The sequence below is a fragment of the Schistocerca piceifrons genome, chromosome 2, assembly GCF_021461385.2.
Source record: "Schistocerca piceifrons isolate TAMUIC-IGC-003096 chromosome 2, iqSchPice1.1, whole genome shotgun sequence".
Classification (NCBI taxonomy): Eukaryota; Metazoa; Arthropoda; class Insecta; order Orthoptera; family Acrididae; genus Schistocerca; species Schistocerca piceifrons.
In genome coordinates this window covers 77,023,310-77,038,676 of record NC_060139.1, presented here as the reverse complement: position 1 = coordinate 77,038,676, position 15,367 = coordinate 77,023,310, and the positions used below count along the sequence as shown (strand labels likewise).

The 15,367-nt window shown below is 42.8% G+C and overlaps 1 protein-coding gene across 1 annotated transcript in view; it reads right to left on the bottom strand.

Moving 5' to 3' along the window:
• The window catches only part of LOC124777393 (serpin B3-like), a 71,376-nt gene extending 56,454 nt beyond the window's left edge, over window positions 1–14,922 (bottom strand). Inside the window, exons 1-3 of the mRNA XM_047252785.1 lie at window positions 14,851–14,922; window positions 3,791–3,878; window positions 1,330–1,503 (exon numbers count right to left, since the gene is read on the bottom strand). Of these exons, the coding sequence (XP_047108741.1) occupies window positions 1,330–1,503; window positions 3,791–3,868 (252 nt within the window). The 5' untranslated portion in view covers window positions 3,869–3,878; window positions 14,851–14,922. The remainder of the gene's footprint in view (window positions 1–1,329; window positions 1,504–3,790; window positions 3,879–14,850) is intronic.
• Window positions 14,923–15,367: the final 445 nt, after the last annotated feature.

The window sequence follows — 15,367 nt, the reverse complement described above, 5'->3', positions numbered from 1 at the left end:
CTGAATCAACATTTAATATAAGGTCCCCTCCTTACACCTCGCTCTTACAAACGGACCTACACCACGACATACACACAAATTTGAATACAGCGAACACCATAAAATTGGCACGAGGGAGTTTGGAACACGGCTCGCCAGCTTTGTAGTTCAACATCGTGATCACTTCACCATAACGCTGTGGCTCATCCACATAGCTCTATGTAGTACTTCTTTTGCTTGGACCGTTCACTATTTCTATTTTGATTTTTTTTTCACAGTACAGTACACCTTGTCCTGTGCTTCATATGTACTGTATTCAGATTTTGACGAGCTGTCCACTGAGACCTCTTACCATTAAATCTGAGGGGGGGGGGGGGGGGTGATGGTATGTTTCCCTTGTGAAGAGACCCTCCTCATTTCTTATTTTGCTGCTCTACTTAATTTCCAACCCCCTCCTATCGTACCACATCCCTAACGCTTAGATTCCCTTCTTTGCCGGTTTTTGCACAGTGAAGTTTTATATATGATTGTAGGGGACTTATTTTGGCAGGAAATGCTAGTCTGCTTTTTATATCCTTCTTTCGTCATTCATCACATGTTAATTTTCCTCCAATTCAACACAATTCCTTCGCTTCGACTACCACATGATCCTCGATTTATATGCTGTAGTTAGTCTCATTTATCATGTTCGTTTATATTTCCATTCTTTGATTTACTTCGAATCTACATTCTGTGCTCAGTAGACAGTACAGTCCATTCAACAGACTCTTTAATGCGACAGTGACATAAGCATATCGTTGATATCCTTTCACACAGTATTTTCAATCACACATCCATACACCTTAATTTATTTCCTTTAATTACTTTCTGTATACGTTGACCAGTGAAGAAGAACGACTAAGTGCCAGATATGCGCCATTTTTGTACCTTGATTCACATCAGTACAGCACTCTTCATGTACGTTTTCAGGAATTTCTTTGTCAAGGTCTATATTTGATGCTGGTAGATTTTACTTGACTCTTAGTTATTGTATGTTAGACTGATCAGCAACACGGTTGCGGCAGCTAACAAGTGACAGTTCTTGCTTTTATCTGTCGTTTCTAACTTCAGGATTGTGTGTAAGATATTATTCTAAAATAGGCTGACGGCATTTCTTTGGTGTTATAGGCTCTACACACTAAAATCACAATTATTTAGTTGGCACTTACCACAGTGATTTTACAAATTAAAATATTAATGGAACTGTTGCGGATAACAAATATGGGACATAATCAGCAGAAATGTTCAGCGCAACTGCTACATTAAACTGAAGAGTTACAAAGCTTTTACAACCTCGTCTTTTGTACTCACGTTTAACTCACGCATTGTAGTCTCGATGCCTCTCTCTATGACATCGTCGTTACCATGTAAACGGAGACCCTCTCGGATCTGCCGAGCTGTTTCACCTTTTGCACCGAAATATACTAGTGTAAGTATCACATGTATGCTGAGAGGAGAATAAAAGATGTTTCCCGCGTCCATCGTCTAGAAATGATAGAAAACATGAACATAATTAATACTTATTGGCTTGTATTTAAATCGGAATGCCTAAATTAAAGGACGTTGAATTATTTGACATGGGTTGTTCAAATTATTTTTATTATTTACACTTAACTGCGATTGGCAGTTTCGGTCTCTACATAATAATTCAAACACTCGGAATGCATATCAGTAATCTAAAACCAATACTACAATAGCTATGGGAAAACGAAGACAAAAGCACACAGACCTTACACAAAAATTATGTGATAGCTACACAGTGCCATTGACCGTTCACAATCGTTTTTCATTTAACTGTTATTTACATGACCTTTACTTGGTGTGTGTTGGCAACAACTTACCCTGTTTAAGAAAAATCTAAATAAGGCAGCATAAGAACTTGTTTTATAGCAATGTGTACTGCGTACAGTAGAGGAATCATTCGGAGACCTTGACTGCATCGTGGAGACAATCTACTCAGTCATAAACCAGCGTCTGTGAGGTAATGGTTTGTGGACAGTAACATTCCAGAAATGGACTGTCAGCCCAGAGTCTTTATGTCAGCCCAATGGAACGCCTTTGGGATGAATTAGAACGTCGTCTTCTCTCGAGACCCCAGCGTCCAACATCACTACGTTCTCTGGTTTCTGTTCTTGAGGAAGAATCATCTGCCATTCTTCACAGACCTTCAGACACCTTATTGACAGTGTTCCAGGAGGGCACAAGTCTCCAGAAAGGCGAATGGTGAATACACCCCATATTAATGTTCACTAATAGGTATCCTCACTGTCTTGATGAGGTTGTGTAAACCAAGATAGAGAGCATGTCGTTCCAGGATTTGGAAGGAATTTCGTGCTGCATTGGTATAGGTGTGGATGGGACAGGTGATGGTTTTATATGTGTGGATGATGGATGTGGCAGTTAATCCCCATGTTTGTTCAGCTAGGAATTTTAAACTATTGTTGATTTCTTTGGATGGTGATTGGGTGAGGACTGCTGGTTAGTAACACACTGTACAGGGCTATTACAAATGATTGAAGCGATTTCATAAATTCACTGTAGCTCCATTCATTGACATATGGTCACGACACACTACAGATACGTAGAAAAACTCATAAAGTTTTGTTCGGCTGAAGCCGCACTTCAGGTTTCTGCCGCCAGAGCGCTCGAGAGCGCAGTGAGACAAAGTGGCGACAGGAGCCGAGAAAGCGTATGTCGTGCTTGAAATGCACTCACATCAGTCAGTCATAACAGTGCAACGACACTTCAGGACGATGTTCAACAAAGATCCACCAACTGCTAACTCCATTCGGCGATGGTATGCGCAGTTTAAAGCTTCTGGATGCCTCTGTAAGGGGAAATCAACGGGTCGGCCTGCAGTGAGCGAAGAAACGGTTGAACGCGTGCGGGCAAGTTTCACGCGTAGCCCGCGGAAAATTGGCTCATGCCAGAACTGGAGACCGACAGCGCCGACTTCATCTTTCAACAGGATGGTGCTCCACCGCACTTCCATCATGATGTTCGGCATTTCTTAAACAGGAGATTGGAAAACCGATGGATCGGTCGTGGTGGAGATCATGATCAGCAATTCATGTCATGGCCTCCATGCTCTCCCGACTTAACCCCATGCGATTTCTTTCTGTGGGGTTATGTGAAAGATTCAGTGTTTAAACCTCCTCTACCAAAAAACGTGCCAGAACTGCGAGCTCGCATCAACGATGCTTTCGAACTCATTGATGGGGACATGCTGCGCCGAGTGTGGGAGGAACTTGATTATCGGCTTGATGTCTGCCGAATCACTAAAGGGGCACATGTCGAACATTTGTGAATGCCTAAAAAAACTTTTTGAGTTTTTGTATGTGTATGCAAAGCATTGTGAAAATATCTCAAATAATAAAGTTATTGTAGAGCTGTGAAATCGCTTCAATCATTTGTAATAACCCTGTACTTTTCAGTCCGGTAGATGGGTGAAGAATGGAAGCCGGTCTGGAACACATAGGAGATCCAATATTACAGTGAAAATTTGACAGAGCTTCGGAAGACTTGGTATCATATAAGGCAGAAGGCAATCTTGAAATACTATTTTTCGCGTGCTTTCCTTTGCTGAAATGAGGAATTAAAATGAGTTCTTGGAAGTAATGCACTTAAAATTGCATTTAGAAATGCACTGGACCAGTCATAAATATAAGACTTTTGTACTTAGATGACTTTACAATAAGAAACCATATCGCGACTAAATTTCCTTGAGTTGTCATGACGAGAGATTTAACTGTTTCAAAACTATGTAACTTACCTTATGCATGTCGAATGCGAAGTTAACGTTGGATTCTGCCATGGACTGCAGAACGGTATCAACGCTCGCTTGAGCCATTTCTCTGGGCCTGTAAAGAAAAAAAACATTCAGCGAATTCTAGAGTTTACGTCAACCAGAGTACCAACAAACGATATTTAGTAAACACTCTTTCATAGGTTTTTGGAGAAAACTGTTACGAACGGAATCCACATAGGAGTTATAAGATTTGGACGAGTGATTACACTTGTTAAGTATTAGTGCAGTTATTCACTATGCCTGCTTTGTGAGAAACCATCTGTGAAATGGATTGATGTAAGCAAGACAACTGTGTTACTTTTCACATCATTCCTCGTCCAGATCGTCTGCCTTTCGCTTTACTGTTCTATCATAGAAACTCTATTTACTCCTGTTGTTCCCTTCAGAACTCCTCACATTAAATAGTGTGAATATTTCACGAAGAACGATTCATACTTTCCGCAAGGTTTCTCAAACAATTTCTTCCCAGACGGTCAGCAAGACTGGATGCACAGTACTCTGAACAGTAAGCTTAACGGAGCATTCTCTGTATTTGGTACGCATTTGAAAGTAAGCACCTTCTTTAACTGTTTCGTGTAATGGATTAACCACAATCGTCCACGACAGACAGTAAACGGAGCTGCTATGAGTGTATGTACAGAGCGTTTCAAAATTACAGCGACAGGCTTCCAGGGGATGTAGACGGTGTCTTGAAAATGAGTGTAGGAAACTGTGTGCCAGAAAAGTCATCCGTCGACGATACAGGGTCCGAAGTTGTAGGAGTTGGCGCGTGTAAATGTATGTACTCGTATACAGGGTGTTACAAAAAGGTACGGCCAAACTTTCAGGAAACATTCCTCACACACAAATAAAGAAAAGATGTTATGTGGACATGTGTCCGGAAACGCTTAATTTCCATGTTAGAGCTCATTTTAGTTTCGTCAGTATGTACTGTACTTCCTCATTCCAACGTGATCAAATTGTAAATTTTCACAATCAACATGTGTGGGCTGACGAGAATCCGCACGCAATTGTGCAATCACGTCATCAACACAGATTTTCTGTGAACGTTTGGGCAGGCATTGTTGGTGTTGTCTTGATTGGGCCCCATGTTCTTCCACCTACGCTCAATGGAGCACGTTATCAAGATTTCATACCGGATACTCTACCTGTGCTGCTAGAACATGTGCCTTTGCAAGTACGACACAACATGTGGTTCATGCACGATGGAGCTCCTGCACACTTCAGTCGAAGTGTTCGTACGCTTCTCAACAACAGATTCGGTGACCAATGGATTGGTATGGCGGACCAATTACATGGCCCCCACGCTCTCATGACCTCAACCCTCTTGACTTTCATTTATGGGGGCATTTGAAAGCTCTTGTCTACACAACCCCGGTACCAAATGTAGAGACTCTTTGTGCTCGTATTGTGGACAGCTCTGATACAATACGCCATTCTCCAGGGCTGCATCAGCGCATCACGTCTCTGGGCATTGGTTTATGTGTAAAACTTGATCTAAGTCCCCTCTACAACCTCTAGAGGTGTGTAACATGACCTGTGAAAAACTCTGTATATACACATAAATGTTCTGGTGCATGTGACTCTTACACTCTTTAGCGTCATTGGATGACTTCTCTGGACATGGGCTCCTATTCTTATTTTGTTCCTTAAGACACCTTCTACATTCCTTCCAAGTTTGTCGGTGTAATTTTGATACACCCTGTAAATACAAAATTGGAGTTGCAGTAGCAGCAAGGATAGGCAATAACGAAATTTTATTTATTTTGAGTATACAGTAGTGAAGGAAAAATATGATTAAATTCTGTAAGTGATTTGTGGGTATAGAGGTTGCGAAATTTAGCTCACCGAGCAGTCACCCCTGGCAGCAAGTATATCTCTAACGTGGCTGGGTCTAAAGCCAAATGGAGTTTGGATGACAGATACGAGTGTATCTTTCTACAGTGCTTCAGTTCTATGTCAAGGTTCTACAGTCCTAGTGGCTGCCTACTGCTGATATACCAGTCTGTTGGTGGCCATTAACGGGATATTTTCAGTGGATGAGGGATCTGGCCAGGGCAGCAGTCGAACTCTCTCTGCATTGATGTAGCTCAGGACAGCACAGAAAACTTGCAGCCTTGCATTATCTTGTTGAAGGATGATGCCACTGATATCTCTAAGAGAGCGCACAAACACCGATCATAACAAGCCAGATATGTAACGCCCACTATCCAAATTATCGACCATGTGTACCACATGCGACCATGTTTTGTACCCAATAGCATACCACATCATCACATGCAACGCTGGACCTTTACGACAATATCAAATGAAACACTTAGATATTTCCATCGTGATTCTGTATGAACAACCGAGTCTGCTGTGAAAAATTGATGCAGTGCCACTCTTTTTCCCGAGTTCTTGTTGGCCACACCAAAGTTGACGCCTTGCCTCTGCTGCTGCATAAAGCGACAATGGTAGTTGTGCTGAGAGTTGTAGTGTAATAAATATGTAATGTACTGAATCGACTGTGAGAAAGCTAAGTGGCAAAGACGTTATCTGAGAGACTCCATGATAATTATATCATTGACTCGGAATATTACTCTCTCTGTGGTTTACACGTAATTAAGGGTAACTGGAGTTTTCTGTTCGCTTCTTTTGATGTTATGTGGAGAATTGTACAAGAGACACAATAAACTGTTATTATGTCATGAGAACAAAGGTGAGCGTCACGATCTTTATTAGTATTTTTGGAAGTATTGAAACAGCAGAATTGTTTCAGATTGAATGCGACGTGTACGGGAAGAGACGTGGACAACAGCACTCGAACCTGCAATCTCATGTATGAATAGTTGCTAAAAATATCCAGCCTTCTCTCCCAAGACTCTTCACACGCGCAACAAACAGTAATTCTTTTAACAGCACTATCAGAGACAATTTTATCACGTTGTTACGACCTTTTACTGCGAGCATAATACATCGACAACAGACAAACAAAAAAATAGAGATACACATAAAAGAATCTACCACAGAGTCCATGCAGCTCCACGCTGTTGCTGTTGATATTGTATGGCTTCAGAAAAACCTTTCTTCAGTCAAGGTACGTGACGTGACTGTACCATCCCGTATGGCAGAGCTGACGATATGCCAGTCCTCTAGGGCGGCAGTCGCTCAAGGCCACAGAGTTCTTGCGTTGACTGGATATTAACACGAATGACAGAGATATCGACGAAGGCGAACAGCAATACATGTTGTAGAAACGATGAACTGCAGAATCATTGACCACCATCCTGCTGCTGTCGAATTCCGTCAGGTGCTGGCAGAAGTTCCTGCTCACACAAGCCATAACACGATCTTCACACAAATAGCCAACATTCATATGTGATAAACCAGCTATGTTATTTTTCCTTAAATACAGGCTGTAGATGATGTTATGGTGTGGTTGTGCTGAAATGTTAACCTTGAATACACTTCTGCATCTGTTTCAGATTACATAAAATTCTGATTATTCTGAAGAATCTACCCTGCTCTGAAGGGGCAGGAAAGATTTCGGCTTGTGGGCCGAGCCCTGGTATGAGTGCCGCAGCGTTCAGTCTTGTTGTACATTCCCCCCCCCTTCCCCCCTCCACCCCCCACCCCCCACCCCCCCGCCGCACAATGGTCTCTGAGCGCTTCGAAGAGGGGGCCGGGGGGGGGGGGGGGTGAGCAGCAAACACACCACAATTACATGGGCCAGTGCAGTAGCACTGTACGCAACTTAGTCTTATATTTCACATTTCTCAGCAACATAAATCACAAACAAAACGAATTTTCAGTATTATTTAATTATTTTGGCATGCTGAAGACATTATATAATTTCTATCTGGTACAGACCGACAGATGCAGATAGTTTCACAAATGTTCGTACTCAAGTTGCCACTTAATTGTCACTTATTTAGTTTCTTAAAACAAAAAAGGTCTTACACGCAAATATGTCGTTCGAAATATTGTAGCACTTTTGCAACCTCATTATAGAGACATGGAAACTGTATTGTACTCGAACATTATGAATCACGTTGAAGAAAATGACTTATTGATCCATAAACAACACGGATTCGGAAAATATCGTTCTTGTGCAACACAGCTAACTCTTTATTCCCATGAAGTAATGAGTGCTGTCGACAAGGGATCTCAGATCGATTCCATATTCCTAGATTTTCAGAAGACTTTTCATAGCGTTCCTCACAAGCGACTATTAATCAAATTGCGTGCATATGGAGTACCGTCTCAGTTGTGTGACTGGATTCGTGATTTCCTCTCAGAGAGGTCACAGTTCATAGTAATAGGCGGTAAATCATCGAGTAGAACAGAAGTGATATCTGGCGTTCCGCAAGGTAGTGTCATAGGCCCTCTGCTGTTCCTAATTTACATAAATGATCTACGTGATAATATGAGCAGACCCCTCAGTTTTCAGATGACGCTGTAATTTAGCGACTAATAAAATCATCAGACGATCATTTGCAATTACAAAATGATCTGGAGAGAATTTCTGTATGGTGCGAAAATTGACAATTGGCACTAAAGAAAGAAAAGTGCGAGGTCATGCACATGGGTACTGAAAGACATCCGATAAATTGTTGGTATACGATCTGAGGGCTGTCATTTCAACTAAATACCTAGGAGTTACAACTATGGGTAACTTAAATTGGAAAGACCACATAGATTATACTGTGGGGAAGGCGAAACAAAGACTGCGCTTTGTTGGCAGAACACTTAGAAGATACTACAAACCCACTAAAGAGACAGCCTACATTACAGTTGTCCGTCCTCTGCTGGAATATTTCTGTGCGGTGTGGGATTCTTGCCAGGTAGGATTGACAGAGGAGATCGAAAAAGTGCAAAGAACGGCAGCTTGTTTCGTGTTATCGCGCAATAGGGGTGAGAGTGTAACTGATACGATACGCGAGTTGGGGTGGCAGTTACTGGAACGAAGGCAGTCTTCTTTGCGGCGAGGTCTATTTACGAAATTTCAATCACCAACTTTCTCTTCAGAATCTAAAATATTTTGTTGACACCCACCTACGTAGGGAGAAATGATCATCATAATAAAATAAGAGTAATCAGAGCTCGAACGGAAAGATTTAGGTGTTCCTTTTTCCCACGCGTCATTTGAGAGTATGTAGTATGAGAAGTAGTATGAAAATAGTTCGATGAACCCTCTGCCAGGCACTTATGTATGAATTGCAGATTAACCATGTGGATGTAGACGTAGAAATAGCCGGCCGCCGTGGTCTAGCGGTTCTAGGCGCTCAGTCCGGAACCGCGCGACTGCTACGGTCGCAGGTTCGAATCCCGCCTCGGGCATGGATGTGTGTGATGTCCTTAGGTTAGTTAGGTTTATGTAGTTCTAAGTTCTAGGGGACTGATGACCACAGATGTTAAGTCCCATAGTGTTCAGAGCCATTTGAACCATTTGAACGTAGAAACTACCTGTGGAAAACAATGTAGAATTCCTGGACAGTTTTAACATAAAAGAATATGTGATTAAAATGGGAATTACCTTTCAGGTCAGTCAAGTACATCGCCATGTGCTCAAGGGCGCTTTCAATTGAAACGGCAAGCTGTCTTGGAAACAGCTCTAAAACAGAAGTTAGAGTGACAGTGTCCTCAAAACGTTTAGGAAGCTATTCGAATTTTTCAAGTATTGCGATTTTCTTTAATGGCAGTGAGCACTGTCTTTCAAGGAAACTGATCCAGGCATGGGTATTCAAATACAAAGATATGTAAAGAGGCAGAATACGGCGCTACAGTTGACAACACCTATATAAGACAACTGTCAGGCGCAGTTGTTAGATCGGTTACTACTGCTACAATGGCAGGTTATCAAGACTGAAGTGAATTGAGCGTTGTGTTATAGTCGGCGCACGAGCGATGGGACACAGCATCTCCCAGGTAGCGATGAAGTGGGGATTTTTCCACACGATCACCTCACGAGTGTACTGTGAATATCAGGAATCCAGTAAAACATCAAATCTCCGACATCGCTGCGGCCGTAAAAAGATCCTGCAAGAACGGGACCAACGACGATTGAAGAGAATCGTTCAACCTGACGAAAGCGCAAACCTTCCGCAAATTTCTGCAGATTTCAATGCTGGGGCATCAACAAGTGTCAGCATGCCAACCATTCAACGAAACATCATCGATATGGGCTTTCGGAGCGAAAGATCGATTCGTGTACCCTTGATGACTGCATGACACAAAGCTTTACGCCTCGCCTGGGCCCGTCAAGACCGATATTGAACAGTTGATGACTGGAAACATGTTGCCTGGTCGGACGAGTCTCGTTTCAAATTGTAACGAGAGGATGGACGTGCACAGGTATGGAGACAACCTCACGCATCCATTTACCCTGCATGTCAGCAGGGGACTCTTCAAGCTGGTGGAGGCTCTGTAATGGTGAGGGGCGTGTGCAGATGGAGTGATATGGGACCCCTGATACGTCTAGATACGACTCTGATAGGTGACACGTACGTAAGCATACTATCTGATCACCTGCATTTATTAATCTCCAGTGTGAATTCCGACACACTTCCAGAATTGCTACAGAGTGGCTCCAGGAACACTTTTCTGAGTTTAAACACTTCCGCTGACCGCCAAATTCCACAGACATGGGATGCCTTGCAATGTACTGTTCAGAAGAGATCTCCATCCTTTCGTACGCTTACGAATTTGTGGACAGCCCTGCAGGATTCATAGTGTCAGTTCTTTCCAGTACTTCTTCAGACATTAATCGAGTCCATGCCACGTCGTGTCCGGCCATTCTGCTTGCTCGCTGTGTCCCTAACGATATTAGGTAGGTGTACCAGTTTCTTTGGCTCTTCGGGGTATATCTCCGTGCTCATCGTTCAATTCCATAGAAAACTGAAAATGACTAATGCGTACGACTTCATAAATTTTGCTATTCCTACCACAAAGTTCTTCATATGCTGCGAACCCGAAAATTTAGAACAAAGTTCTTCTTGGTGTACTGAACAATGAATCCCGACAGTCGATCATTGTAATTTTTTGCTCTTTAATTTTTAACTAAATCTTTAAATTACTTCTGCTTGATATTGTGATATCGTTTCACAGTACATTTGCAGTATCTTAGGCTTATGCGACTGCATAATAGATACTGAGAATTCTCATCCCTCTCTTCTGTCATTCCCATTCATTTTTAAAAGGCTTGTGATGATAGCTCGCTAGACTTCCCTTTTTTTTTTTTTTTTTTTTTTTTACGGTCCCTGGACGAATGAACATCCTTCGTTCCGTGAACAGATACCAAAGGATAAACAGCGCTGACATCGAGATTCGCGGGATAGAAGAGAGTTGTGCCGACCGAAAAATGCCACACGCTGAAATTCTAAATGAAATGTCGTGCTATACCGAATACTTCCAGGAAGGAGCTAGCAAAGCGGAGACAGGCTGAGCCGTGGTGTGCACGCGGTTCGTAAACTCGGCCCATGTGTTTGACAGCCCTGACCTACATGGTCGCATCACTACGTCAAAAGATTCACTTTCAACCGTCAATGCAAGTTGCAGCAGTATACAGGGTGGTCCATTGATAGTGACGGGGCCAAATATCTCACGAAATAAGCATCAAACGAAAAAACTGCAAAGAACGAAACTCGTCCAGCTTGAAGGGGGAAACCAGATGGCGCTATGATTGGCCCGCTAGATGGCGCTGCCGTACGTCAAACGGATATCAACTGCGTTTTTTAAATAGGAACCCCCATTTTTATTACATATTCGTATAGTACGTAAAGAAATATGAATGTTTTAGTTGGGCCACTTTTTTCGCTTTATGATAGATGGCGCTGTAATAGTCACAAAAGCATAAGTAGGCCTACGTGGTATGACGTAACATTTCGCCAGTGCGGATATCAACTGCGTTTTTTTAAATAGGAACCCCCATTTTTATTACATATTCGTATAGTACGTAAAGAAATATGAATGTTTTAGTTGGGCCACTTTTTTCGCTTTGTGATAGATGGCGCTGTAATAGTCACAAAAGCATAAGTAGGCCTACGTGGTATGACGTAACATTTCGCCAATGCGGACGGTATTTGCTTCGTGATACATTACCCGTGTTAAAATGGACCGTTTACCAATTGCGGAAAAGGTCGATATAGTGTTAATATACGGCTATTGTGAACAAAATGCCCAACGGGCTTGTGCTATGTATGCTGCTCGCTATTCTGGACGACATCATCCAAGTGTCCGGACCGTTCGCCGGATGGTTACGTTATTTAAGGAAACAGGAAGTGTTCAGTCACATGTGAAACGTCAACCACAACCTGCAACAAATGAGGATGGCCAAGTTGGTGTTTTAGCTGCTTTCGCGGCTAATCCGCACATCAGTAGCAGACAAATTGCGCGAGAATCGGGAATCTCAAAAACGTCGGCGTTGAGAATGCTATATCAACATCGATCGCACCCGTACCATATTTCTATGCACCAGGAATTGCATGGCGACGACTTTGAACGTCGTGTACAGTTCTGCCACTGGGCACAAGAGAAATTACGGGACGATTACAGTATTTTTGCACGCGTTCTATTTAGCGACGAAGCGTCATTCAGCAACAGCGGTAACGTAAACCGGCATAATATGCACTATTGGGCAACGGAAAATCCACGATGGCTGCGACAAGTGGAACATCAGCGACCTTGGCGGGTTAATATACGGTGCGGCATTATGGGACGAAGGATAATTGGCCCCCATTTTATCGATGGAAATTTAAATGGTGCAGTGTATGCTGATTTCCTACGTAATGGTCTACCGATGTTACTACAAGATGTGTCACTCCATGACAGAATGGAGATGTACTTCCAACATGATGGATGTCGTTACACGTATTGCCCAATGCACTGAGGTTGACGGACATAATTATGAGCATTTATTGCATTAATGTGGTATTTACAGGCAATCACGCTGTAACAGCATGCATTCTCAGAAATTGTAAGTTCACAAAGGTACATGTATCACATTGGAACAACCGAAATAAAATGTTCAAACGTACCTAAGTTCTATACTTTAATTTAAAAAACCTACCTGTTACCAACTATTCGTCTAAAATTGTGAGCCATATGTTTGTGATTATTACAGCGCCATCTATCACAAAGCGAAAAAAGTGGTCCAACTAAAACATTCATTTTCTTTACGTACTACACGAATAGGTAATAAAACATCGGGATTCCTACCTAAAAACACGCAGTTAATATCCGTTTGTCCTATGGCAGCGCTATCTAGCGGGCCAACCATAGCGCCATCTGGTTTCCCGCTTCAAACTAGACAAGTTTCGATCTTTGTAGTTTTTTCGTTTGACGCTAATTTCGTGAGATATATGGCTCGGTCACGATCAATGGACCACCCTGTATAACTTTTGGGTGAGAAGGGAAGGGGATTGCAGATGATCAAAACCAACATTTTATTTGACGAAATGGTGAACCATGAGCTGCGACTGTACCACTACTAGCGACCCGCCTCGTCTTCGCAACGCTAACACTGAACTTGTAAGACCGGGCGACTTGTCTGGCGTAGATACAAACGGTCTCGCGAAACAGTCTACCTATTAGTGAAAACCGTATCAAAATTCATGCAGTGGTTCCTGAGATTAGAAGAACACGGCGTGGGGACTTTTATTTGTGATATGTCTACAGAGAGTCCCAGAAATGATGCGACTAACTTCTAGGGGAGGTGTGGTGCATCGTAAGGATCAAGAATTGCACAGCAACCGCTGGCCACAAACGACATCGTACGCCGCTAGCTGATGCTGTACACGAGAATACTGCCATCACCCTCACCGGATTTATCGAGTCCTAATTCCTGTATATCACGAGCCATGAGCTCTCTCGCGTATCGCGATCCTGTCGAGACTGAAATGGATCTCGTAGCAAGAATTGTCTATGAAGCTGGTGCAATCAAAGAAAGTTCTGGTGTCTTCTAATACGGTGGGCAATCAATCCTCCGTCGGTGTCAGGCATGCATGGTGTCCGTTCTGACATTACAATTATATTGACGTCGTACGCTATTGTGTACTTATTTTGTCCAATAAATATGTCAAACGAACAACGCCTTTGTTTCCTTTCCGATCTTCGGCCTCTGCTACCACTTACCGCTGACCTTTACGACCATGGGATGTTCTCGGTCCTTACGATGTGCCCCACCTCTAATAGAAGTTTGTCGCGTCATTTCTGGGACACCCTGTAGGTGCTACTAGTGTGTATACGTTATGCGGCCAGCCATTAGTTGAAACAGGAAAATTTTATTTTTTATCCCGCGTCCGGCCATCCTGATTTAGGTTTTCCGTGATTTCCCTAAACCGCTCCAGGCAAATGCCGGGATGGTTCCTCTGAAAGGGCACGGCCGACTTCCTTCCCTAATCCGATGAGACCGATGACCTCGCTGTTTGGTCTCTTCCCCCAACCAATCCAATTCAATCTTATTTTTTATTAAACAATTACGACACTCCACATTCAATCACCAAAATGGTGCAATAATTAAGTTGTACACGGGTGAAAACTAGAAACGCCTATTAACTTAAATAAACTTGCGAATAGTTGCTACACTAACTCCACAAAACTACAACGTCCCTAAAAAAGCTACTTATTTGACCCTCAGAATTCCCTCTGAACTCTTCTGCCACAGATACTCCTCAGTAGAAACGAGTTGAAAATGGAAATATTGGCAATGAAATGGGAAATCACACTCACATGAAGAAATGAACGGAGTGTCAAAGTGCAGATTGTGATCCGTTCGTCGGGCGAGTGTATCAATCTTGCGATGTGATAGGAGTAGACTGTTTGCCGGCAATGCATTCGCCATCTCCCTTCTCTGTCGTTATCGACAGAGTAAACACAGCACTGTGAACGAAATCATCTACTTCACACCCTATGATCATAGCAATCCACACTGAACACTTAATATACGCGAAGAAGGAAAAGAATTCGTATTCGGAGACTAAACCTGTCTCTCAGATGTTTGGCCAACAATACTGCTTTATGTAGCAAGACGTGTTAGTACGTACCGATGTGCAAAACTGCACGAGCTGGTCTGCCTACACGGAACACGACTGAGGCGCGCTGAACTACACCTGTATTTAAGCATCCTCTCACTCGTTGGCTCTGCCGTTTCACGCCAGTAATCGTGACGTCATCCGTTCCCGCGAACTGTCAAGGTCGAGGGTTCTCGACCGCGAAAAACATTCATTTGCCTTTTAGAAATCGCGTTGTCAGCGTCCACAGTACTCTTAAAGACCTGAACGTTCCAAGTTATACACTATGAGATCCAAAATATAACGTCGTTGAGTTTTCTGCAGCCACAGGGCTGTATTTATAGCGAAACAGCTTCACCAAAGAGGTAATGGACAAGTTGAAGCAATAGTTAATTCTCTGAAACTGTATTGGGCATTCGTCAAATTTTTAGGTTTTCCGTGTTATCTTGATGCTACCGAAGTGAAGAGTCGGGATGGCTCTTTCGGAAACGCCATGGTCGTTTTAATTCCCCATCCCTACCCTATTCGCGTTGTGTTTCACCTCTAACAA